A 24,136-nucleotide genomic window follows, 5' to 3' on the forward strand; every position below is an offset into this window, starting at 1 on the left:
TCTGCAGGGCTGTGTCCAGCCCTGGGCTCCCCAGTACATAACAAGGAGAGGCTGAGAGAGCCAAGATTGTTCAGCCTGGAGGAGATAAATTTCAGGAGGGGGTGTGTGTGAATCTTATCAGCACATATAAATAGATGTCTGATAAGCGGGATACCACTCTTCTCAGTGGTATCCAGTGATAGCCCAGGAGGCAATGGGCACAAACTGAAATACAGGAAATTCCACTTAAACATAAGAAAACAGTTTTTTACTGCCAGGGTGGTCAAACACTGGAACAGGTTGCTCAGAAGGTTATGGAGTCTTTGTCCTTGGAGATGCTTAAAACCCAGCTGGATGAGATGCTTAGCAACCTGCTGTAGGTAACTCTGGTTTCAGCAGGGGCTTGGACTAGGTGATCTTCAGAGGTCTCTCTCAGCCTCAGCAGTACCGTGGTCCTGTGATCTGAATTCTGAATGACCCCTCACTACCCCTTTCAGGTAAAGGGGGGAGGGTTTCTTTACCATGTTTACTCTAATGTTGGTTTTATAAATCTTAATTACTTATGTAACTATCAAATACTGTTTTTTTGGTTTTGCCTGATATAAAATATTTGCAGCCCTTAATTGGTAAAACAATTTCTTTGTAAATTTGTAAACTTTAAAAAAAAATAATTTTTTTGAACAGTTTTAAATGATGTTGTACTGTTTGCTTTTTTTTCCAGCCATTCTTATGTCGGCCCAGATTACAGCGTGCAAAAGAACACTGGAAAAATTTCTCTAGAACAGATTGATGCTGTAAGTCCTCTGTGTTTGAGCTATATTGTATGTTGATACGTAACTTTTAAAATTCAAATACTCTTTGTACAGTTAACATATAGAGTCTTTATCTTTTTTTGATTCATACTTGCTTTGTAACTCTTGAGAACTACTTGAATGAAATTATGATAAAGTTTAAAAGGAGCAGAATTAACTGAAAATACATCTAATCAGGATTTAGACTGGAGCTATATGAATTGCTTAATTTGCTGCTTAATTTTGTGTACTTTCACAAATACCTAACACAATTATAAGTAGAGTTTAACAAAATTTTCTTATTTAATAATTTTGCAGCCCATGATGTTTAGTTTATGACTATTGCATTGCAATATTAGCCCTTTCAGTGCTGTTTTTTTGACTTTTGAGTTACAGAAGGGTTTTTCAAAACAAGGAAGTAAATAAAATGGATGTAAAACCACCTCAATGGTGCAGAGACAATTAAAAACACATTACAGCTCCTTTATCTGAACTTCAGAAATCGTTTGTGTTTTCAGTGTCTGTCTTAACCATGACAGTGTTCCTTTAGTAGTGAATTCCATGGCATGACTCAACTGTTAAAAATAAAAATGCAAAGCCGAAGTAAACTTGAACATTATGTTTTTTTTATCTCTGAGAGCCTGCTTTTTAAGAAATAGTATTCTTCAGGGGAACAACCTGCAGATTGGTTGTAATGAATTTTACTCCTGCTTGTAGTTTTTCAAAGATGTTTAAAAACCCCCAAATAATCTCCCCCCCCGCCCCAACCCCAGAAAACTTAACAAAGGTCGCCTTGCCCTTCTAGAATAAGGAAGAAGCAAGAAACTTTGTAATGGAACTATGGATATATTTTTTTTGATGGTAGTTAAACCTTTCTTGCTTTGTAACAGAAAATATTCTGATATTACCACCTTTATTACTCTGTCTTTTGGATTTTGTTCTTGAGATGGTTATTGGATGTGATGGCTTAAGGATACACTTGTGTTATCATCAGTCCCAAGGTGCTCTGCATATGAATATCTTTTCTTACAGCCATTGGCATTTTCAAGTGGAGCTAATTAATAATCACAATAAGCATATATCCTACAAATTAAAGGATCAGTATGCCTCAAACACAAATTTTTCTCTTGACAGCTTTCAGGGAAATCATTCCCTCTTTGCATGCGCCAGTTGCACAAAGCCCTGCGTGATAACCATCATCTCCGTCACGGAGGCCGTATGCAATACGGACTGTTCTTAAAAGGCATTGGCTTGACTCTGGAACAGGCACTGGAATTTTGGAAGAAAGAATTTATCAGAGGAAAAGTGGATGCAGACAAGGTAATTCAACAAATGAAAAATATCTAAATATATGAATGTGAGGATGTAGTTAATATGTACATTGAGCTACATATTTGGATAGATTCTTGTTAAAGTAGATAATTGGGCAAAAGGCACAGTTATATCTTTTAAAGGTGGGAGTTTTTTTCCTCTTTACTTATGATTTTATTAATTTTATTGATCATTCTCCTAAAGCATGGGGAAAAAAGGCAAGCCACAAAGAGGCTTTTTATAGATGAGGGCTAGAAAAATCTTACTTTACCACTAAATCACTCGGAAACCAATGTCCTTTATGAAATACAGGTACTATGGGACTAAATTAAATCACCAGGCAGGTAACTGACTACAAACAGTACTATCTGAAAGGCAAGGTTAGCCTTTTTTTGTTGGTTAATTAAAAAGAAAAAAATAAAAATAATTGGACAGTTATGTGTAAGGTGAGCTTGCCCTAGCAAATTTAGTCTAAGAATAAAAGAAGAAACTGGAGGTAAATGAAGACAGACGAGTGTGTTCAAGGAAATAGTGAGAAAATGCTGTTCGGTGCAATGGGCAGTATTGTTGATATATTAGTCATTGGTCTAACCCTTGCTAATATTTTTGAGAGTATTGTGAGTGAGGAAAGTGTAACGTACATGTACTGTCTCTTTGCGAGCATGAAAAATGCATGCCAGTTTTTGGAGATTTGTGACCTGCTCCTTGCCTTGAACAGCCTAGGTAGAATCAAGCAGGCTTCCTCTTTCATCTGTCTCTGCCTGGCCTGTGGCATGTGTTAGAGCAGATGTTTCAGACCTTATGTCGTTTTTGTTTGGACTGTGATACTTTGCATCTAATATTGTGATATCTCAGCTTTCCAGAATACTATGAAGTATTTTGGAGTGTTTGGTAGACAATCTTTTGTTAGCTTAGGTTCTCTGGGACGTGGCTATTTATACAAGATATGGGGCAGAAAGTAATATTAACTACAATGAATTATGGTACATATGTCTCTTTCAAGTCCCGGAAGATAAATCCACTGGTCTGCAGATTTTTTGGAAAGGAGAAAGGGATTTGAAGGTATAATTTGAAGGAGTACCTAAACCTCTGTAAATCTAGCTCCTTGAATGGGATATGATTTAAGAGGAGATATGTATTTTGTTAAAAAAGAAATCCAACATGCATTCCCTTACAAAGATTTCGAGAAAGGATTTGAAGAGAGGTAATAACTTAAATTTTGCAGTTGAATGCCAATTAATTCCTAGTCAAATTAGGAAAATACAGACTTTTCACTTGCAATTCCCTGTGCTTAAAGGAAATTGAAATAATAAAAACAAGCTATCAGAAAAAATAACAGTGTAAATATATACATTTATGATTTCTGTTTTAAAAAATTATCATGTGAACAGGTCTGATTCCACCTGCTTGTGCTTTGACCCTAGGTGTATGCACATGTATGAAGACATGGGTGCACCTTGGATCCTGTTTTCAGTCACAGGGTTATGACTTTCTACTATAGCATCTCTCAATCATAGAATTGTTTAGGTTGGAAAAGACCTTTAAGATCATCGAGTCCCACTGTCAATCCAACACTACCATGCCCACTAAACCATGTCCTGAAACTCTTGATAGACCCTAGAAATAAATGAAGTTTTATGATCCTGTGTTTAGCTTCAGACCTTAGAAAGCATATTGTGAATGAAGCAAGGGGTTGTAGTTACTGTATTTTTCAGAAGCAGGCTGCTATTTCCACGTAATTTTCATTCTTCTCAAGTTATAGATAACCAACTTCAGACTTGGGTAAAAAAAAAAAGCTGATTTTTCACACCTGTAATTGAAGTCAGTGGCCTGTGGTTTTTCACAGTAAAATGCCACATAATGTTTAATGTCCTGAAAAAATGAAGATTAATACAATTCTTATTGGTAGTTTCTTCTTTTGACATTTTTATTTTCTGACACTCATGCCATTGTTCCTTTCCTGTAGAGTGGAGAAAATTACACTGTTTTGTCTTACCGGAGCATTGTGAAGATACATGCATGATACTTGCTAAAGACTAAGACTATTTGTTACTGACTGGTATATTGCAAAGAGGGAATGTTCAATTTGCTGCAAATGGTTATGGTTTCAAAATTGTGTATTCACATTCATCTTTAATGGCTTCAACATTTACACCGGTTCTCAATCCTAATAATTTTTGGCACACAACTTCAGTCTTCAGCAGGAAGGAAGTTACCTTGACACATCAGCAGTGCACTGGAGTGCCTACCACCAGGTTAAGCATAGGCACAAGGAAAACTTGCACTAAAAAGAACTCCTCCTGTGCTCTGAATCACTGATGTGGACATACCCCAGGGCTCATTGATAAAAACACTGTAGAAAAGTTTTCAAGAAACAGTATTTTAGCTTTAGAGAGGAATCTGTAAAGTATATTGTAAATGAAGTGTGAAACCATGTATTCAGTGGGGGGAAAAAAACCCAAAAAACAAGTAGGGCCTACAAAGAAAGCACTGAAACCAGTCGACATGCTCTTTTGGGAAGTGGGGGGGGGGATGATCATGTACTGGCACGTTCACAACAGACGCAAATGCAAAGCGCAAAATAAAATGTTTTTTTCTTTAGGCACTGTAATTAAAATTACTCTGCTAAGTGCTAGGCTAGGAGTGCCTAAATGGTAAATTATTATTATTCAGATGATAGGATCAACTGTCAAATGGTGGTAGATGTGTTACTTCTGACTGGTTATGCCAGTTGGCTTCATAACCTCAGTATTATTTTAAGGCTGGTTTGTTTTTTCTATAAAATGTAATCTTACTCTAAACAGATATTAGATCCCATAGATTCTTTTGCATGCTGTTCTTGTTGCTTAAAAAATACACCCCCCCCCCCCTCCCCCCCCCAAAAAAAGAGGGGAGTAACTCCAGTATGCCTTTAAAGTATTTGAAACAAGAAAGTAGTAAGATCAATCAAGGCAAATTAAATAATTACAGTACAGTTGCAAAAATTCTCTGATGAGTTGAAAATAAAATCCTCTCATAGTGAAGATTGTTACTTGGCTGTTATTGTTTTCAATATGATTTCTATATCATTAGTCTGTGAATGTGAAATAGGAGACTTGAAAGATAATGTGGTGTTTAGAACAAAGGAAAGAGTGAAAGCTGGATCAGTTTCCTTAGGGCATTATTCAGTTACTTTTTGAGCTAATAGCCTGGAATCAAGGTTTTGATGCAGATAGATGACTTTAGGGCAACCCGTCACTTTTTGCTTTCCTTTGCTACATACATACTTACGATATATATTCTTTTTCTTAGCAGTATTTGGTGCACGGTGGTATAAAATTATTTCTTTAGTACTCTGATTATTTACCACTTTTTACAGAAGAGACAGTTGCTAGTTGTGCACTTCTGTGTTGAAAAAGAATTCCTTTGATACTGCAATTTGATATTGCACTGATATTATTGTTGCATATACTACTGAAGTGCATCGGAAAATTGTGCAAGAGTTCGGGTTTTTAAAAAATTATTTATTTATTTAATAAATCTCCAAAACTTAAGCATTATTATATTTACAAAATTACCCTGATGACAGAACAGCTTTTTCGTCCTTGTGACCTCTTACTCAGAACAAGACATGGCTCTTTAGCCCCTGTGTTCTAGAACTCTTTCCTGGGGGATGTGGTGGTATTCAGGCTAGTGAAGCCTCTTGTTCTTCTTGACTTAATTTTCCAGATCATCTTACTGCATACGTCTTGTTTTCTGTAGCAGTTGGTCACAAGTAGCAATAACCAGGCTGTTTTCTAGTTGTCAGAGGTTCCTGTCTGAGGTGTGCCTCCTCATCCCTTCCTGCTAGTGAAGGTCCTCATGACAGATGTTTTCCTGGGAGAAGGAAGAGGAGCATTTACTCAGACTTAACCTTGCTCAGAATCTGTGATTGGTAAAGAAGCAAACCCTTCACAATGAAGCTTTTGAGCTTCAGCTGATTATTAATATATTCTAGATGTTTCTTCCACATGTGATGATCATGTATGAAACTGAGGACAGACAACTTGCCAGCCATATACTGCATCAATATGCAAAGGAATAGGTCTCCTACTCTGTTAAGAAGTGGTGAAACTTTGGGAAGAAGATACATCCCAATGAGGTAGTTCCAGTGATTTGATTTTCCTGGCTCTTCCATTTCTTTTCTAGATGATCTTAGGAGGTCCTTGAATCTAGATTCAGAAGTGAGGCTTTACCTTGATTGCAAAGAGCTGGTCCTGAATGTTTCTACCAGGGCCAACCAGAAATTCCATGAGGGGGAGCTTGACTGGAGACCGCCTGAGGTCCTTTCCAGCTTGAATTATCCTGTGATTCTGCATACAGGTCTGAATGCAGGTAGAAGTACATTTTTCTGAGGGCCAGCCACTAGAGGGAGACACGATCATAAGGAATAAACAAATATAACGTATAGATGTAAACTAGAAGTGCTTATGCTATAATGCGTTGTAGGTCTATCCAATTATATTATACACCCTCCCCCCCACCCCCAACCCGCCCCGTGTATTTAAATGAAAATAAAAATAGGCACTTGATATCATCTTCGGGGCAGTGCTTTTAAGCATGCACAACTATCCCCAATGCAATTCATAATGCATGGATTATGTGGTGATTCTTTAAAACAACCTCCACCTCCTTAAATCCCCAGGAATATTTTCTTTATCAGTCAGTTGGTTACGTTTGGTTTTGGTATTTTACTTTCTTATTTCTTTGAGATTTGGGGGTTGATTTGCAGCTAGATTCTTTTTTTACTTGCCCCCTTTATATTGGGTAATGGTGCCTACTATTTTGGGAACATATTTTGATTCATAAATGAGAAAAGGATCTTTATTCTGTCACATTTTAATTATAATTCTCTAATTGAATGTCATTTACTACTTTTATTCTTGAATTATTTAAACTTTACAAATCTGCAGCCTAGAGTGACAGCAAGCCACAATATTTGACATCTAAGAGATAAAGATATAAATATAATTGAAATTCCTCTATGCAGATTAAAATCTGATCTTTTTTTAATTGTACATCAGTAGTACTGTAATGCAAATAGATGGCTAAGCTTGAATTCTCCTGAGATGTATAAAGGATGTTATAGAACTTTAAGAAAATGTTTGTTCTCTTCTAGGATATTAGAAAAATGTAATAAAAGTCCAGCATATATTACCTGTAAAATCTTATCCCCCTGAAATCTGTGGAAGTGGAAGAGTACGTCATGGTAACAAAGTATTAATGTAGTTAAGCATATTGCCCTTGCTTTCATTGGTTATCAGGGGAATAGATAGTCAAGTTCTTGATTAAATTGTATTTTTGTGTTAAACTCATCATAAAATGAAATAGAATTTTTTTTTCCTCTACCAGTGACTGTAAAAATTAGCTTCAGTAGAACCACTTACTATCTGTATTTCTCTTTCATTATTTGGAAATTATCATTTCATACTTTAGTTGTAGTGAGATATAACAGGTGAATTTTAAAGATTTTGAGTGAATGATTTTTATTCTGTATTGGGAAAAATGACATTCTTTTCATAACATTATTATATGTTGAATGGCTATGCTTACCTAGTATAACTGAGCATAAAGTAAGTCAAAATACTGTTATGTTTCAAAATGTTTTTTGTATTCTACAAACAAAGTTAGCTCTTGAAGTTGCTTTAATAGCAGGCTAAAAGTGATGTAATTGTCAGAAGAAGCATGAAAATGCATTTTCATTTACATGACTCATTATGATTCCCAAACTTACTATTGAATTTGCATTAAACCTTTTCTTTAAATGCAAGTTTGAAGAAAAAAAAAAGTCATATGCAATTGTTATGGGGATTTCAAGACAGTAGGTGGTCCAAGTGCATCCTAGGTATGTAGGCTTGAAGTAAAAGTTAATATTTAATTTTAATTTCAACCCCAAAGGCTAAAGAAAAGGACTTTTAGATTTCGGTATTCCTGAGTTCTTTTGTGTGGTTTTGGTTTGGGGGTTGGTTTTTTTGTTGTTGTTGTTTTATTTGGTTGTGGTATAGTCCTTTGTGGTATTCCTCTGAACAGCCAGGTCTATGAAATCAGAGTATTTGTGCAAAACTGTGAAGTGGCTTGACCAAGATGTCTGTTGTTAGGAGCTGAACAGTCTTTGCCACAGTGATACACTGAACACCAAGTTAACAATGTTGATAGTGTGAACTCCATAGTAATATTAGTTTCCAGAAATCAGCTTTATGGCAGTGAATCAATGATCAGGAGATCTACTCCTTTCATATAGCTTCCTTAATGGTTTTTTTTGCATATAGATTGAAGCCTGGAGGTTAACAGGCACATTGTTCAAATGGGACATAACTGTTGTTGAAGATGGTATTCATGTGAAGAGAGATGGCTGCTGAGATCTGTTTAGCTAGTGTGATCTTGACTGAACAGGGTAGTCTGGAGTTTGTTTTATATTTTAATAAACAATACAGAAGAGGTGTTTTGAGTGAATTTGGTTTATAGTTAAAATTTATACAACTAGGCATGAGAATTAAAAGCATGACTTGAAGCCATAAATGCGTGCATTGCTGTTGTTGTTTCTGAGTCAAGCTGAATTAGTAGAATTTTCTTGTTGGTTGTAGGTGGAAAAACATTTTGTTTTCTTTCCTTTGGCTACAGTAATTTGCTAATAAAAAGCAATGAGGAGTTGGACTCAATAACTAAAAATCCTGAGCACTTAACATTGTGGAAAGCTATTGCGTTTTCCCATTTGGTTCCATATGAATGGTTAGAGCTGAGGCTGAAAACTAGGAATTTCTTGCAAAACCTCTGTGGTCTGGCCACAGAGTTTAGTCCAAGGGATCATAATATCTTTCTTTAGCTGAATGGAAATAAGCTTCAATTGCCATTAAAATTGGATTTTTTTTGGCAATAACTATATCACAGTAAGTATGTTAAGTCTATGCAAGATTCTTGCTATCATATATTATCATTTTTATCTAAAGTTGTGTTTTATAGATGGGAATTTGTCGTCTGTGTCCTTCGTGTCCTGTGTGCGTTCATTTACGCTTGCTAGCATTCTGCTCCCTTCTCTTGTGGAGCACTTCAGAATTTTGAAACACTCAAATGAGTGCTGTTGGCATATTACTGACATACTGGTCTGCATGGTTTGATTTCTTCAGTTTGATTTGTGTACCTATTGACCAAAGCAATAGGAAAGAGATCTGTAATGGATTCTGGGAGTGAGAGGACTGAGAAAGCATGCTCACAGGGGTTGCATTTGATTGTATTCCAAGAAGTATGATGAAACCTGAATACCTTCTTGCAGAGTCCTGTTCAATTCTGCTGAGTCCTAGGAAGGTGCTGGGATAAGATTCCTCACTGACTCTATTAAATGTAGAGAATATTAGCAATGCCTGTAAACACATAACCCTGGCCCGTGGCTAAAGGGAAGTCACTGTCAGCGTTGTCAATACTACTTCTGTATACTGTTGTGGATGCAATCATTCTGGAAAGACTGCAGAAAATTAGCTCATCTAGTTAGAGCTAGAGATAGCTGTTTGCTTCCTGTTTAATTAAGCATCGTGAGATCAAATCAAAATAGTTTAAAGTTGTTTGCATCAGATGATGATTTTTATTAGGACTTATGGTTAAGTAGTAGTATGGAACTGCTGTCGTTAAAGTAACGTGTTATGTTGTATTTATGGCCATCATTGCATGACATGATTAATAACACAAGTTTTGCAAAGCAGTTGATACTATTTCTACTTTCCTGTAAATAGGAAATCCTGACTGCTGCAAAGAGATTTACCAGTAACATCTATCTACATTGTTCACAATACTCACACAAATGTGTACAAGTTTGTAGGTATTGCTGCTCTGACTTCTTTATTAAACAAAGAGTATAGATATGTGTTTTGTGACTCTTTCTCTCATAGTCCATTTTACTTCTTTTTCCAGATTAGGCAAGTAAATTAAGCACATCATAACTCCAGTTGACTTGTAAGAAGTCAGATGGTAAGAAATCAGATGTGACTATAAGATGAGATGTTCTTTGTGATACATGGTAGAAATGTCCTACCACTTCAGCAAAATAAGGTGAAAGTAATCAGTTTTTCACCATTTATACCCATATGAAATGTCTGTAATCATGACTGAAAAGGTACTGTTAACTTACACCTTTATATAACAAATACATAAATAAATGAATATATATGTGTGCGTATATGTGTGTGTATATAACCTGCACATGATTTAACTGTATTCAGAAGTTTAAAAAATTGGAGTAAGAATAGTAATACATGGTAAGTGGTGCATAATGTTGTGCTGTTGAATCCAACTAGCTAACTTGGGTGGTATTTAAATTTACAGGTAGAATATTCACCAGTAAAGGGGTCACCCCGCCCCCCCCCCAAATTAATGATGCTTTTTAGTATCAATTAATGGAGTTATTGGGATTTCCAAAATTAGTCATGTTCACTTTTTTTACCCCTAGTGGTATATGCTGCATCAATTCCCCGTACCTTTTGGCAGGGGAATAATCTGCAACTTCAGTTGGTACTGTTTTCTTTCAGTGTGTGTTAGAGTTTTGTTTTGCCTGCCACATCTGGAGTTCTGAGCACTAGAAGGAATAAAACCAAACCAAACCCATACTTTTTTACCCTTTTACTTGTAAGGTTGTATTTTACTTTAAACCAATATTGCCTGAGCTTTTAAACCTGAGGCTCTTACTGGTTTATCAGTAAAGTTGGGGATACTAAAGAGAAAGTGTCTTTGGGACATAATTATGTAGATTTAAGAGAGTGATATAGTTTTAATTATGCCCTGTAGCTAATGTAGATGCATATTAAACTCAGTCATGCTTCTGTGTATTTCCTTCTGAAACTTTTTCTCAGCCCTTAAGCTACTAATTAGCTTATCAGTGTATCTTACAGTTACCTAAGCTTACTGAATATTGACAAGGATCTGTCTCACTAATTGTCATTTTATATTTTAACTTTTTTGGTAAGACAGTATCTTTCTTACAGAAACTTTGTTTTTAAAAAAACCCTTAGAATAATTAAAAAAAAAAGTTAATTTTTGTGTAATAGATCGAAATCTTAAAGCAATATTTTTTCAATGAAATGGAGCTGGTATAAAGATGTTGTTTTTCACCATATTTTTGTTTCATAGGTGTTATTCAAATAGACCACAACTGGTGATGATGTACTAGAAAACATAAAATAATTTTAGACTATAATATACTTGGAGGTTATTGTGTGGGCAAATAAATATTCTAGGAATCACAGTAATAAGTGCTATGGTAAAAAATGTGTGCTCTTTCACTCCAAACACAATCCTTTTTTCAGTTGCTACCACATTTCTCAATTATGTTCTTTTAAAACTGGAATTCTGCAGTCTTTGCTGTGAAGCCAAAGTTACAGTGGCATTTTCCTATGATTATTCAGTTTAAATTACTTCAATTTGTTCAGCCTTTTTTTTAACCTGTTAAAAATATATCTGCCCTTAATTCAGATGATGAAAACTGAAAATCAAAAGTATGTTATACAGGGAAATTCTGGACGGTCTTTCAGCCTGTGGCATGTCTTAGGGACAGAGACGAGCTCTAGCTACATAATCTCTCTTCTGAGACATTAATTACAGTGCTGGCATAATTTTAGTGATTTTTTTAAACTGTACTAACTGCCATAAAAAGAAATAGGGTCAGTTTTCATAGTTGTTACATATTAGGCACTGAAATCTGTATTTAGTTATCTAGTGCAGGAACAGGTTAGTGATAAGTTTCTTGCACTGACAAGAATGAAAGCAGTAAGTATCCTTCCTGTACTAAAACTAATTTAGATCAGAATCTGGTATCTTATGACTTGTTTTGTTCCCAGAAACACACATTTTTTTTCCATACTGTAGAACCTTTTTAGAATTGTATGTATAAAAATGGATGTTAAAGCCAGACATTTAATTTTTTTGTAGTCTTGAACCACTTGTCAGACTTGCACTTTATTATCTCTATAGAAAGGCTGTGTACTTGTCAGAAGAGGTTTCTGTTTTATTAGTCATCACAGCAGCAGTAAAGAAGTAAGTTCATGATGTTTAAAGAAAAGTAATAGATGGGTTTGTCTATCTGGTTGCCAAATTTCTAAGTTCAGCAATTGTGAAGTATCTGAGCATCACTAAATACAGTCTTTAGCAGGCTCTGTTGAATACCTTCTTAACCATGCAGCTCTCTCTTTATAGCCATCTGCTGAAAAACACCAGCTGTATGTTGCCACATACACCACCAGTAATGTATTTAAGCTCTTCAGCCATTTACTCCAAGTTCTGAAACAGGGGTTAACTGTTTTTGAGATGCAAATCTATTAATTTGTATCTTTTTATTACATTCCAGGACAAACTGAATGACATAGCAGGTCTCTTCCAGTTGTGTTCCTGTGCTTTTTGAACAGAAGAGTTTTGATAGAATAGTTTATTAATCTTGATATTATTGTTTGAAAGAGTATTTTAAAATTATTTTATTAAATGTTAAGATTTCCTGTAATCATATAAACTGACTTTCAAAACAAAACCCAGAATTCTGTATACTTTGCCTTCTCTTTTGATAATGTCCATGTAATTGTCATAACATCATATAGCTGTCATACTCCATCTGTCTATATTCAGCCAGCAAATCGTGGCTATATTTCATATTCAGTCATCCAGAAAAGCAGCATGCTGTATCAACTGTGCACTCTGCTGATATACCACATAGGCACGAAGTAAATAAAAATGTATTTTTACTTTCAGAATTAATTTAACATTCTGCCACATGACTTTGAAATCTATTGAATCTCATGAATAAAGACAGGACAGCTCTTTCATACATTATTTGTGCTATGCACAATTTATGTTTCAGAAATTTAATATATTGATTTAGGAAAGTTAAATTACTGTGATAGGGCTGAAGTATTTCAACATTATAGAGGTTACTACTGCTAGAAAGAAGGTTAGGTTCTGATTTTATATTGAAACGTACAATGCTATTTAGCTGTGAAACTGAATTCAGCATAATGTGGTGTGCTCTGAGCTTTTCCTGTTCCCTATGTCCCTTCTTAAGTCCACTCGCACAAGGAGAAAAACAAATGTCCCTGCTGTACATGGGGGAGCAGAAGGGGTCTTTATGACAAGTTTTGTTGTTTAAATTCCAATTTTTTTTCTTTTTTCTAATTCATCTACGTAATGGAGTTGGGTTTAGGGCATGAGGACTGGGGCAATACCAGTGAAACTCTGAGGAATTTTTTTTTTTTTTTTAAAAACAAAAAAGATTGTTTTTTTAGATTAATTACAATCATTGGGCTTTTTCTTGTGTTTTGTTACCAGAGTTATTTCCCTGTTTTCAGAATCTTACAGCAGGCACTGAAAAGTAGGGTGCATGTTACTTCTCCTGAGACAGTTCAGAGCAGTCTGGCAGTAGAGCTTCTTTATTTTTCCATTTGCCTTTTCCCTGCATTCAAGACATCTTTTAATTAATGGTGAATTAATAAAAGTAAAAAAAAAAAAATTTAAAGATGGGAAAATAGTCTTGTGTGGTTTAAAACAAGCTTTCTTCTGTTGTTGAATGCAGAAAGACTCTTGTCATACTTGCAGTTTAAAGTTCAAATATGTCTTCATTGCAGTGCACTGTCCATAAGATAGAGTACAAAAGGGTCTTTATATGTAAACAGTTCTCCTTATTATGGCAGCAAGGGCTACTATCTGTTTTTCTGCACTTCTCTTTCTTTTGAATATCATCTTAAAATGTGATTTTGTCTTTTATTGTGCTCTTAATAAAGAAAAAAATCTGTTTTTACAGCAGAGTTTTTACAGAGAGAATGCCAGTGTTCTTGAGCCAAACTGTGCTGTTTGGAGAGTTCCAATATGTAGTTTACTCTATTTAAACAGACTGACAAACATAAAATCTCCACATACGGTTTTGTGTTTTAATGCCTTGTTTTTGTCATTCTTTTATGACTGCATCAAAAAAGTTAAGCCTACATGTTTCAAGAGTAGACATAAGGAATACTTATCAGTCTGAGGAAACGTATTCATTACTCAGCCTCCTTGTAGTTTTATTTTCAGACTTACTTGATTTTTTCCAATGATCAATTTATCCAGATTTTTTTTTTTTTTAATATGCACTTATACTGGGGATTTGTTGATATCTTGAGACATTGTGTGAGTGGGCACTTAATATCCTTCTGTTCTGACACTGATCCTTGTCCAAGAGGTTTAACTATATCTCAGAAAAAGGCAAGTTTTTTGCCACAGTTGTATCACATGTTGATATCTTTGTCAGTTGGATTGGTTGAAGGCATATTCTCCAGCCCAAGTCACTGGATCTCTGAGTGATGCTGTATCTTCTGCAAATCTGAGGCTTAAGGTAAAATTGAATCTCTTGGACTTTACTGTATCTCATTACAGCCTAGATTAGGTCAGTCATGGATTTCTAATGAATGAGGAGTGCTTTGCTGCTGGACTGTTAAAACCTGATGGTAACACCAATTTACCACTCAATCTCATATCAATGAAGAAGGCCTGCCTTTGTGTTTTTAACTCACTTTGCTTCTGGCATGCCTTTTGTCATTTAATGCTGAACTTGGCTTCATATGTCATTCTGATCAGTGTATAGATTGAGGAATAACAGTCTATAAAGGATTCCTAATAACATTGCTACATGACAAGGGTGCTTGCAAGAGGATGCGATGATAAATTAAGAAAGTAATTCAACGATATCTAATCAGTCAAGATGGGGAGTGCTTACTCAGGTGAACTCCCTATGCAGGTATGTGGTTTTGAAAGGGAAGAACAGTTCTGTGGTTTAAGTAGTCCAAAAGGTGTGCAAAACCTTCCAGTCTCTGCTTCAAAGTTTGCAGGTTTAGGGAATGCTGCGTAGTTCAACCAGCTTGGAAAACACAAATAATTCAGTGAGCACATGATGTCTTCCACTGTGTCAGGAGATGATTGCTCTTTGGAAATGATGCATAGACAGAGAACTTCAACTGTTGTGGTGACCTTGCTGAGGTCTTTTGACTCTCTGGCAGAGTTACTGAGTAGAACTGGGATATTGGATAATGAGCCAGACTTCCTTGGATTAATTCCAGTATCCTCTAGAGGTCTTTGAAATTGGGAACACCCTAGCATAGGTGAATTGCAGCCTGTGCCAGCAGCAGTGTTTTTCAAGAGCAGATCAATACGCACTGTTCCTTTGGACTAATTTCTGGTGCTGTGGTTGAACATGTCTGTTGTTCTAATGCCAAGATTCTTGTTCAAAATGAGGCAGATCCTACTAATTTTGCTTGGCTGGAATGGCTAAGAAAATTTTTCCTCAGACCTCCTCTCATTTGTGAGTTTCTCTTTTACTATCCCAGCGACCTGGGAGTCATCATACCCTGCTAAATTTCCAGTTTGTAGTATGGCTTCTTGGATAGCTTTGCTTTCTGGTATGCTTTTTCTCCTTCCTTATAAGAAAATTTATTATTACTAGAATGAAGGAGCCCGCTATCCTAGACTGTTGAGTTAAATGATAACAATTGGACATGGTAACACATTGGACTATTTTCAGTGAAGCAGAAGATATCCCAAATATCTACGGTATGAGCTGGAGCCAGGATCTCCTCTAAATCTCTTCTGAAGTCCATTTGGCTGCCAGTTTGGCCGATTGCAGTCTGGTCTGCTGAATGCCTCTGTCTTTTCATCCATAGCTTTAAGATGTTGTGGCAGACTAGTGAGAATAAACCCTCTGTTGGCATGCAGTCTAAACCTCATGTCCCAGTCCTGCATTTTATTGCTGCTTGGTCTTATAACCAGAGTCCAGTTGGATACATTTCAGTATTCTTCACAGAGTGAAAACATGTCTCCATGCTGACATCAGTCTTCTTTCCTATTTCTTCCCTATACGTTTAGGGTTTTATTGTACATGCTGATCTAGGTTCCAGTATATGCAACAGTGTAATAGATCATGAGCTACATGAGACTGTAAATGTGTTATATGTTCACTGTGCTCAGATAAAACTATAGAACATCATATGAGAGCACTCTTGTTTAGAGTATTGATAGAGCTTGGATAAGCAGTAGGAATTTAGGTTTTGGACTTTGCAGAGGTCCCTGGCCAGTCTTCATCCATCTTCTCTGAAAATCTGTAATACGTGCTGCAGTAGTATACTTATGAGTATGGATTTCTCCCAATTCTGATACAGACTTACTGAATTTCTTTTCTCCTTGGTATACATATTCTTTGCACTGGGATCCTAAGCTGCTGTTATGATCAATAGAGATCTAGCCTATACAGTCAGTAGTGTCTAGAGAATGATTTATTTAATGAGCCTCTAGGTGCCTGTGTTAGGGTAAGTTGAATTGCTCCCCAGGCTCCTCTGATTGCATTGACCTCCATTGACAATAATGGGAGACGTCTGGTTTTAGATGTGTGGAGCTGAATCTTATTCCTACAGATGCACACATTTAGTTACTATTCTACTTCTGTTTAACTTTCTTAGTCGTTTTTTTATTGTACCACATGCCAAATTTCTGTCTACTTTGCAATCTGTTAACTCTCTTACATCTCTTTCAGTGATAATGCTTTCCGTGCATTCAGTGCTTTGCCGTTGAATGTTTTGGGGACTCTTATTCTCTGCCATTTCTCGTGAAACGAATACCCTGGCTAATTTACTGCTTACCTTCTGCTGAAAGGTACACTTCCAAGTTACATCAGTTAACTTCCCTGAATATTGAAATGTGAGAAACACTGATTGAAAAACATCAGCAGAACAATCTGAAAGGCATTGGTGTGCTTGTAATCCATGGAGTACCAGAAGTGCAGTGTGGGTTTTTTTCCTAACTGAATGAGGTTTCTTGGTTTAGAAATTGATTATTGGATTTTTTTTTTTCCATCTCATATTAAACTTTCTAAATTAGTGTTTTATGGACTAAATATTTGGTAAAGGATTCAATATTGTTCTCTGATGTTAGAAAGACTTTTCTTAAGACTTCCTTAAAACTGTAGAGAATGGTCTGCAGAATCTGTTGAAAAAAGCCCATGTTTACAGTAATCAGGTTTATTGAGTGTTCATTTGTTATTTGAAGGAAAATATCAAAGTATTTTTATAGATACTTAAGAAAAGCATGGTATCTCTTATGGTGCTGTCAAATATTGCCATTTTAATTGAGCTGTTTTAATTCTTGTTTAAAATAAGGTTAAATATTTTATTCTATTTAAAAAAAAGCAACAGAAGTTCTCATCACCTGTTTAGTGTTAATTACCATCTAAAATATTTATTTTCTTGCTATAATTCCCAATTTCATTCTAATTCTTGATTATAATTCATAAACATGACTATTTCTTTGTGTAGTTGTTTCATTTGAAATGACAAGGAATTTACACCTCTATGTTCAGTAACATTCTGAACCTCCAGCATGAAACTTTCAGTATTTTCAATAAGATTATGTATTAATTTGTTAGTGGAATTCTGATATAGGTGAAATTGTCACCCACAAGCTGATTCTTGCCTTAAAACGGCTGTTCTTTCAGATTTTTCTTTTTTTGATAGTGTTACTGAAAATTTTGCAGTAAGTTAAGCAAATATTCAGGAAAAATAATGATTCTTGGGAATATCAAAACAGTGATATTCACAGATACATAGCATTTTCATCTTTTTCTAAGTTTGTAATTTTTGGAAATATTACCGATATTAGAGAAAATTACTAGTATAATTAGTAGAGTACTGTGTGAAATGACTTAGGCATTATAATCCCATAAAGAATTGGAGATCAGTGCAGTGTAATATGGAAAGGGTTTATTTCTTTCAGATATATCTCTTTTTCTCTAAGAAAAATGCTATGTATAGGTGATACTATGCCAAGAAAGTAGGACATTATGCTAAGAGAATCAGATCATGTTCTGTAGAAATAATCTTTAAACAAAGACTACTGTATAATTCTGTAGTCACAGAGACATTTCAGTTTACTAGAAGTAGAAATTAATCAAGTATTATAACAAACATAACAGTATTTTTTTTCTACTCTTGCTGGTGAACGTTAAAACGAAGTCACAATTTTACATGCTCTTAATTGTTGTTTAAAGTAGTTTTTAAAGTAGCATTTACCTTTATGATGTCCACAAGCTGTTATACTCACAGAAACTTATAGTGGCCGTCTACAAAAGAGCATTCTTCCTTGTGCCAGTTTCTTGTTTAGAGGCTTCAGTTTGAAAGCAACTCCTTCATTGTTTGCTGCAAACAATCAAATCTGAATTGAAATGTCTCTTCTTTGACCATCTGTTTTGAAACACATCTTCTGTATCTGAATTTTTTCAATATAATGTACATGAAACATTAACAGACAAAAAAAAGTATTGATAACTTAGATACAGAAAGAAATACTGCAGTGTCTTGAAGTAGCTTATAAAATCTTTCATAGATTACCAAGTGTGTGCCTAAGGAAAATCATGTTGTTATAGCAGATGGCTTTAAGATGTGTTGTGCTGGTAATTTGATGCAGTGTCTTAAGGCAGAAGACAGCCTGCTATGGTTTATTTTATATTTTTCCTGGTTCAAAGTCTTGGTCCATGTAAATGTGTGGAGAAATAGTGTATGTAAATAGTATATTTAGCTATGTTATATTAAGGCAAGCTTAGACTACTGTAAATAAAAGCCTACATTAATCATGTTTTTGCATGAGTGGTCTGGGGTAGCCCAAAAACTAGTTCATCAGCCACACAGTTTATATTCATGTGGGTAGTACACGAGGAGTTTGACCGAAACTTTGCTGATTTCCTTGTGGTAGATGGAGCCATCTCCAGGGCAAAGTAGTTCTTGCCTCATGTGGTTTGGAAAACTTGAAATTGGAGGGGAAGAGGTTTTTTGTACTTGATGTAAATCAGTCTGTAATGACTGCCACACAATATATTAGAATTTTCCAGCTCAATTTTAGCTGATGTCTCTGATCTGTACCTTTAAGGTACAAATTGTGCTACAGGTGGAGAATTTAGGATAAATTGAAACTTTTTGTTGTTGGCAGATGGAGAAGCATTTATTTGTCCTCCTCAATGACAATTGTGTTTGGGAAAAGATAACCTCAACTGGAGGTTATTTTAAGAGCTTAAAAAAAAAAGTTGCTTGGAAAAAGATATGCCAACTTAGCAGTGTCAACAGTAATGGTTTGAGTGACTTCCTGGGAAATGGATGAAAAAGTGAACAAATTATTTCAGAAGGTACACAAGTTTGTGCGATAAATTTATGAATTTGAAGCTGTTATCCATACAAGCTCAACATTTTTAGACAGGAAATTATCCAATGACTGTTTAAAAAAAGGTGTTAAACCATTACTACTTTGAATTTTGCAGAGTTGGAACTAATCTGGTGGTCAGCCAAGAAGCTAGACAAAATTACTGCAGTCATTTTGCTTAGTTGTTAGACTTTAAATAAATAAATCTCTCAGTACCATAAGGAATAGATGTATAAAAAATTGCATGAGTATATAAAAGTAGTTAAACTGAAACATGAAAGTTTTGCGGAAGCGTGAACTTGAGCACGCAGGGCTTGGAAGACCTGTCAGCAATTTATTTTGCATCCTAATACACACACTGAATATCAGAATTGATAACAAAATTTATGGAGGACCTAGTTCTATTTCCAGATCTGCATACTAATCTGCAAATACAACTGATAGAAGGAAAGTAACTCTCACTGATGATGTTACTTTTATTCTGCTGTAGCTGGAAGGCCTTGGGAATGTCGTTTGTTATTGTTCTCTTTTGAAAGTGTATTCAGTTGTATCAAATTGTTGTGCAAAGCATTTGACACTGTCCCACACAACATACTTGTCTCTAAATTGGAGAGACATGGATTTGACAGATGGACCACTTGGTGGATAAGGAATTGGCTGGATGGTCACACTCAAAGGGTTGCAGTCAATGGCTCCATGTCCAAGTGGAGAGCAGTGACAAGTGGCGTTTGTCGGGGTCGGTATTGGGACCAGTGCTGTTTAACATCTTTGTCAGTGACATGAACGGTGGAATCGAGTGCACCCTCAGCAAGTTTGCCGATGACACCAAGCTGTGTGGTGTGGTCGACACGCTGGAGGGAAGGGATGCCATCCAGAGGGCCCTTGATAGACTTTGAAAGGTGGGCCCGTGCGAACCTCATGAAGTTTAACAAGGCCAAGTGCAAGGTCCTGCACATGGATTGGGGCAATCCCAAGCACAACTACAGGCTGGGCAGAGAATGGATTGAGGGTAGCCCTGCGGAGAAAGACTTGGGGGCGCTGGTTGACGAGAAGCTCAACAGGACCCAGCGATGTGTGTTTGCATTGCAGTCCAGAAAGCCAACCGTATCCTGGGCTGCATTAAAGGAAGCGTGACCAGCAGGTCGAGGGAGGTGATTCTCCCCTTCTACTCCCCTCTGGTGAGACCCCACCTGCAGTACTGCATTCAGCTCTGGGGCCCCCAACATAAGAAGGACGCGGACCTGTTGGAGCGAGTCCAGAGGAGGGCCACGAAGGTGATCAGAGGGCTGGAGCCCCTCTCCTGTGAAGACAGGCTGAGAGAGTTGGGGTTGTTCAGCTTGGAGAAGAGAAGGCTCCGGAGGAGACCTTATAGCAGCCTGCCAGTACCTAAAGGGGGCCTACAAGAAAGCTGGAGAGGGACTTCTTACAAGGGCATGTAGTGATAGGACCAGGGGTAATGGCTTTAAACTGCAAGAGGGTAGATTTAGATGAGATGTAAGGCAGAAGTTCTTCACTGTGAGGGTGGTGAGGCAGTGGAACAGGTTGCCCAGATAGGTTGTGGCTGCTCCCTCCCTGGCAGTGTTCAAGGCCAGGTTGGAGGGGGCTTTGAGCAACCTGGTCTATTGGAAGGTGTCCCTGTCCATGGCAGGGGCTTGTAACTAGATGGTCTTTAAGGTCCATTCCAACCCAAACCATTCTGTGATTCTGTGATTCTATGAAATTGATAATTATGATGTACACATGACCCATTCTTCCTTCTTTGTTCTTCAGAGGAGAGCGTATACCTGCCAAATGGTCCTTTTGGTGTACATCCTCATTCCATATCCAAAGATCTTGTGTGCATTTTTGTGACCAGAGTTTATTGAAAATAACATTTCCTTAAATTCCTGTCTGGAATGTAGTAATGTGGTATTAGGCTGTATCAGTTGCTAATTTATGCTTATATATCTTTTTTTTTTTGAACACCTTTTTATTTATACCTTACTTATACTTTAATTTATAACTTGTATGTCTTCTAGAGAAGGTTAGAAGTGTGTGTGTCTTAACTAAGAGTTATAAGGCAAATTAATCTGCATTAGTCTGATACTCATGTGAATATACCACATAAAAGCAAAATGTAAGTTCCTTGGTACGGTATGCTCATCTATGCCCAGGGAACTTTCCCTCAGCCTCCTTGATTCTGACTTTGGACTAGTGGTTTAGTCCCACTGATCAGTGCTAAGAGCTTAGTTTCTTATAGGGAGAAGAAGTCTAAGAAAGGCTTGGTGTCACCTGTTCTGGGATCATCATTAGTACATTCGGTACCATACACTGGGCATCTTGGTTCATTACAACAAATACTGATGCATAAAAACTCGAAACTACCCACTTGTCATCAGCAGTGCTTTTCAGACCAGGTGTCACGTGCATCCTATAGCCTTGCCTGGAGGAAAGAGAAGTCCTCAAAAAACTTGGTATCTTCAGTGATGAAGTTAAAACTCACACTGCTGCTAATCCCAAGATTTGCACATGCCAGCCAGCACCTAAGTGATGAATTTTGATAGAGATGTTGTTAAAGGGCTGTCTTTGCCTCAGCTTCTTAGCTTCAGTGTGAATCAGTTCACGGCTTAAATGAGACATATTTCTTGATCCCTTTCTCCCTCATAGCCCATCCACCCAGCACATAAATTGCAAATGCCTTGCAGTTTTTAGAAAGCTTAGAGAGCTAAATAGAGGAAAAATAACTGCGATAGTTGAGATGTGGGCCATACAGTTAAAGAGTTGCAGAGAATCCCTGTTCCAAAGCCTTACCAACAGTAGGTGATCTAGTAGGTGTAGATACTCAATAATATAATGATGTTGTTTTAACATTGCTGTTTTATAACTCTGTAACATTGTAATTTTGGCAGTAAGTTTCCATTGATATTTAGCACAGACTAGGGCGGGATGTATGTGCATACTCAGTTTTTCTATGGTAATAGAATAATTTTTTGCCTTTGTATTCTTGAGTTTCTTTTGTCTCAATGGAAACTGTCAGGCAGAAAACAAGGTAAATGCACCCACTCATGCAGCATCTTTATTGTTGAGCAAGTTCATATCAGACTTCAATAGAGTCCTCAAAAGTTCTTACAGGGCCATCACCAAAAAAGTGTTTTTTCAAATCACTTAATTCGAGTTTTGACCTTTTACAGGTTTTTGCCATAATGACTTTACAGTAGATTGCAGTAGAATATACTGTAATAGTAGTTTTACAGGTTTTAAACTGTTTTTCTGACATAGTTTTAAACCAAGCAATTTATAAGCAGTTAGAATGTCCCTGCAAACACCTATATGCGTGATGCGTGCTGCACATAATTTGTTTTATTTTGTTGAAGGAACTGTGAAAATCCTACCACTTTGATTTGGGGGGTTAGAATAAAAAGGAGGGGACAGTTCCCTACCTCTCTGCCTTCTCATTTCTGCACATTTCAAACATTTCTAATTATACCTTGATGCTTTTGCTGGCAAAAGGGATTGCTCCTGAGGTGGATTTTTCTTTGTGCCCATCCTAGAGTAATGGTATTAGGAAAGAGTGAGTCTGATCATTGAGTTCATCCCCCAATGTACAGAGAGGGCTGTTCTGCAGGATGTGTTTCCTGAAATGAAATGCTGCAATTCATGGTTTATTCCCACTGAGGATGACCACACAGCCTGTTGGATATTGGCCCTGCTAGAATCCTGTTTCCTTGATCAGTGATAAGAAACGCTGAATCACAAGGATGAGAGAGTTCTTAGTGAAGCATGTAACTGCGCAGGTGCTAACTTGCACCACGTAGCTATGTTATTTTCTGCCATCTGTCACTGGAAAAACTCTGAGATCCAAACAGGATTACAAGAAAGCAGTGAGAAAATACCCAACCTGTCTCAAGGCCATGTTGTGTTATTATGTAGCTGTTGTTTCTATTTACTACAAGAGCTGCTTCTCCGCATAAAATAATGAGTTAGGTAGTAAAAGTAATTTCTGTGGGCATTAAGGCAAGTGATGTGAAAAGTACAGCCCAAGATTTTAGTATACAGAACTGTTAAAGAGGGGTGTTAATTTTCTGGCAAACTAAGCAATACATCCTGAAGCATACAAGATTTGCTTTTCCCGTACAAAAACCTAATTTAATCTAACGTAACTGCTTGCTCAAATATCCTTTGTTAAGCAAATGAAATATGCTTTCATTCATCTTTTGCAAAGAAGGAGGAAAGGTTCCGGAGCTTCTGGGTGGAAGAATAGGTGGCTGTAGGATCACAGACTCCATCTTCAGTTTAACAGGTTCACTCAGAGGTTTGTAATTAAAATATGCACATCTTTGTATTTGATGTTTGCTGTTTTTCTGGAATAAATATACCATTTGCAGCTCCTGCAAGAGCAACAGCAGGACTCAGCTAAGGGGAGGGTACCTGTTCTCCTGGCCCTTCCCAAGTATGTGCATGCACCTATAGCACATCCTCATACAGTCTTACTCTTCTTTCTAAGGAAGCCCAGCTGTGTTGCTAGCAAAAATTGTCTTCATTTACTATTCAACCAACCAATTCTTTTCTCTCCTGAGCAAAATGGTTGGCTTAGGAATATTCCGACGTGCTGGATCCTGCCTGTGGCTATGCTGGAAAACACAATGCTGTTTGTTTTCTCTCTCTCTTTTCTTTTTTCTCTCCCTTTAAAAAAAATCTTTTAAAATAGAATAAAGTGACTTTGTCAAATGCACAGTAAGGATTAATTGGTCTACGTTTGTTCAGAGCTTTGGATGTCTTAAGCCTTATTTGAATGAGTGCTGAATATTACTCTTCTTGATACTTTGACTTGATTATGACCAGCATCTTGATGGAGAAGTTTCTTTTTTACCCTTTGAATCCGGTGC

At 36.7% G+C, this 24,136-nt stretch overlaps 1 protein-coding gene across 1 annotated transcript in view; it reads left to right on the forward strand.

Moving 5' to 3' along the window:
- The window catches only part of PRIM2 (DNA primase subunit 2), a 132,423-nt gene that overhangs the window by 82,556 nt on the left and 25,731 nt on the right, over positions 1-24,136 (forward strand). Inside the window, exons 8-9 of the mRNA XM_075046408.1 lie at positions 701-773; positions 1,905-2,090. Of these exons, the coding sequence (XP_074902509.1) occupies positions 701-773; positions 1,905-2,090 (259 nt within the window). The remainder of the gene's footprint in view (positions 1-700; positions 774-1,904; positions 2,091-24,136) is intronic.

Source organism: Buteo buteo, chromosome 15, assembly GCF_964188355.1.
Source record: "Buteo buteo chromosome 15, bButBut1.hap1.1, whole genome shotgun sequence".
NCBI lineage: Eukaryota > Metazoa > Chordata > Aves > Accipitriformes > Accipitridae > Buteo > Buteo buteo.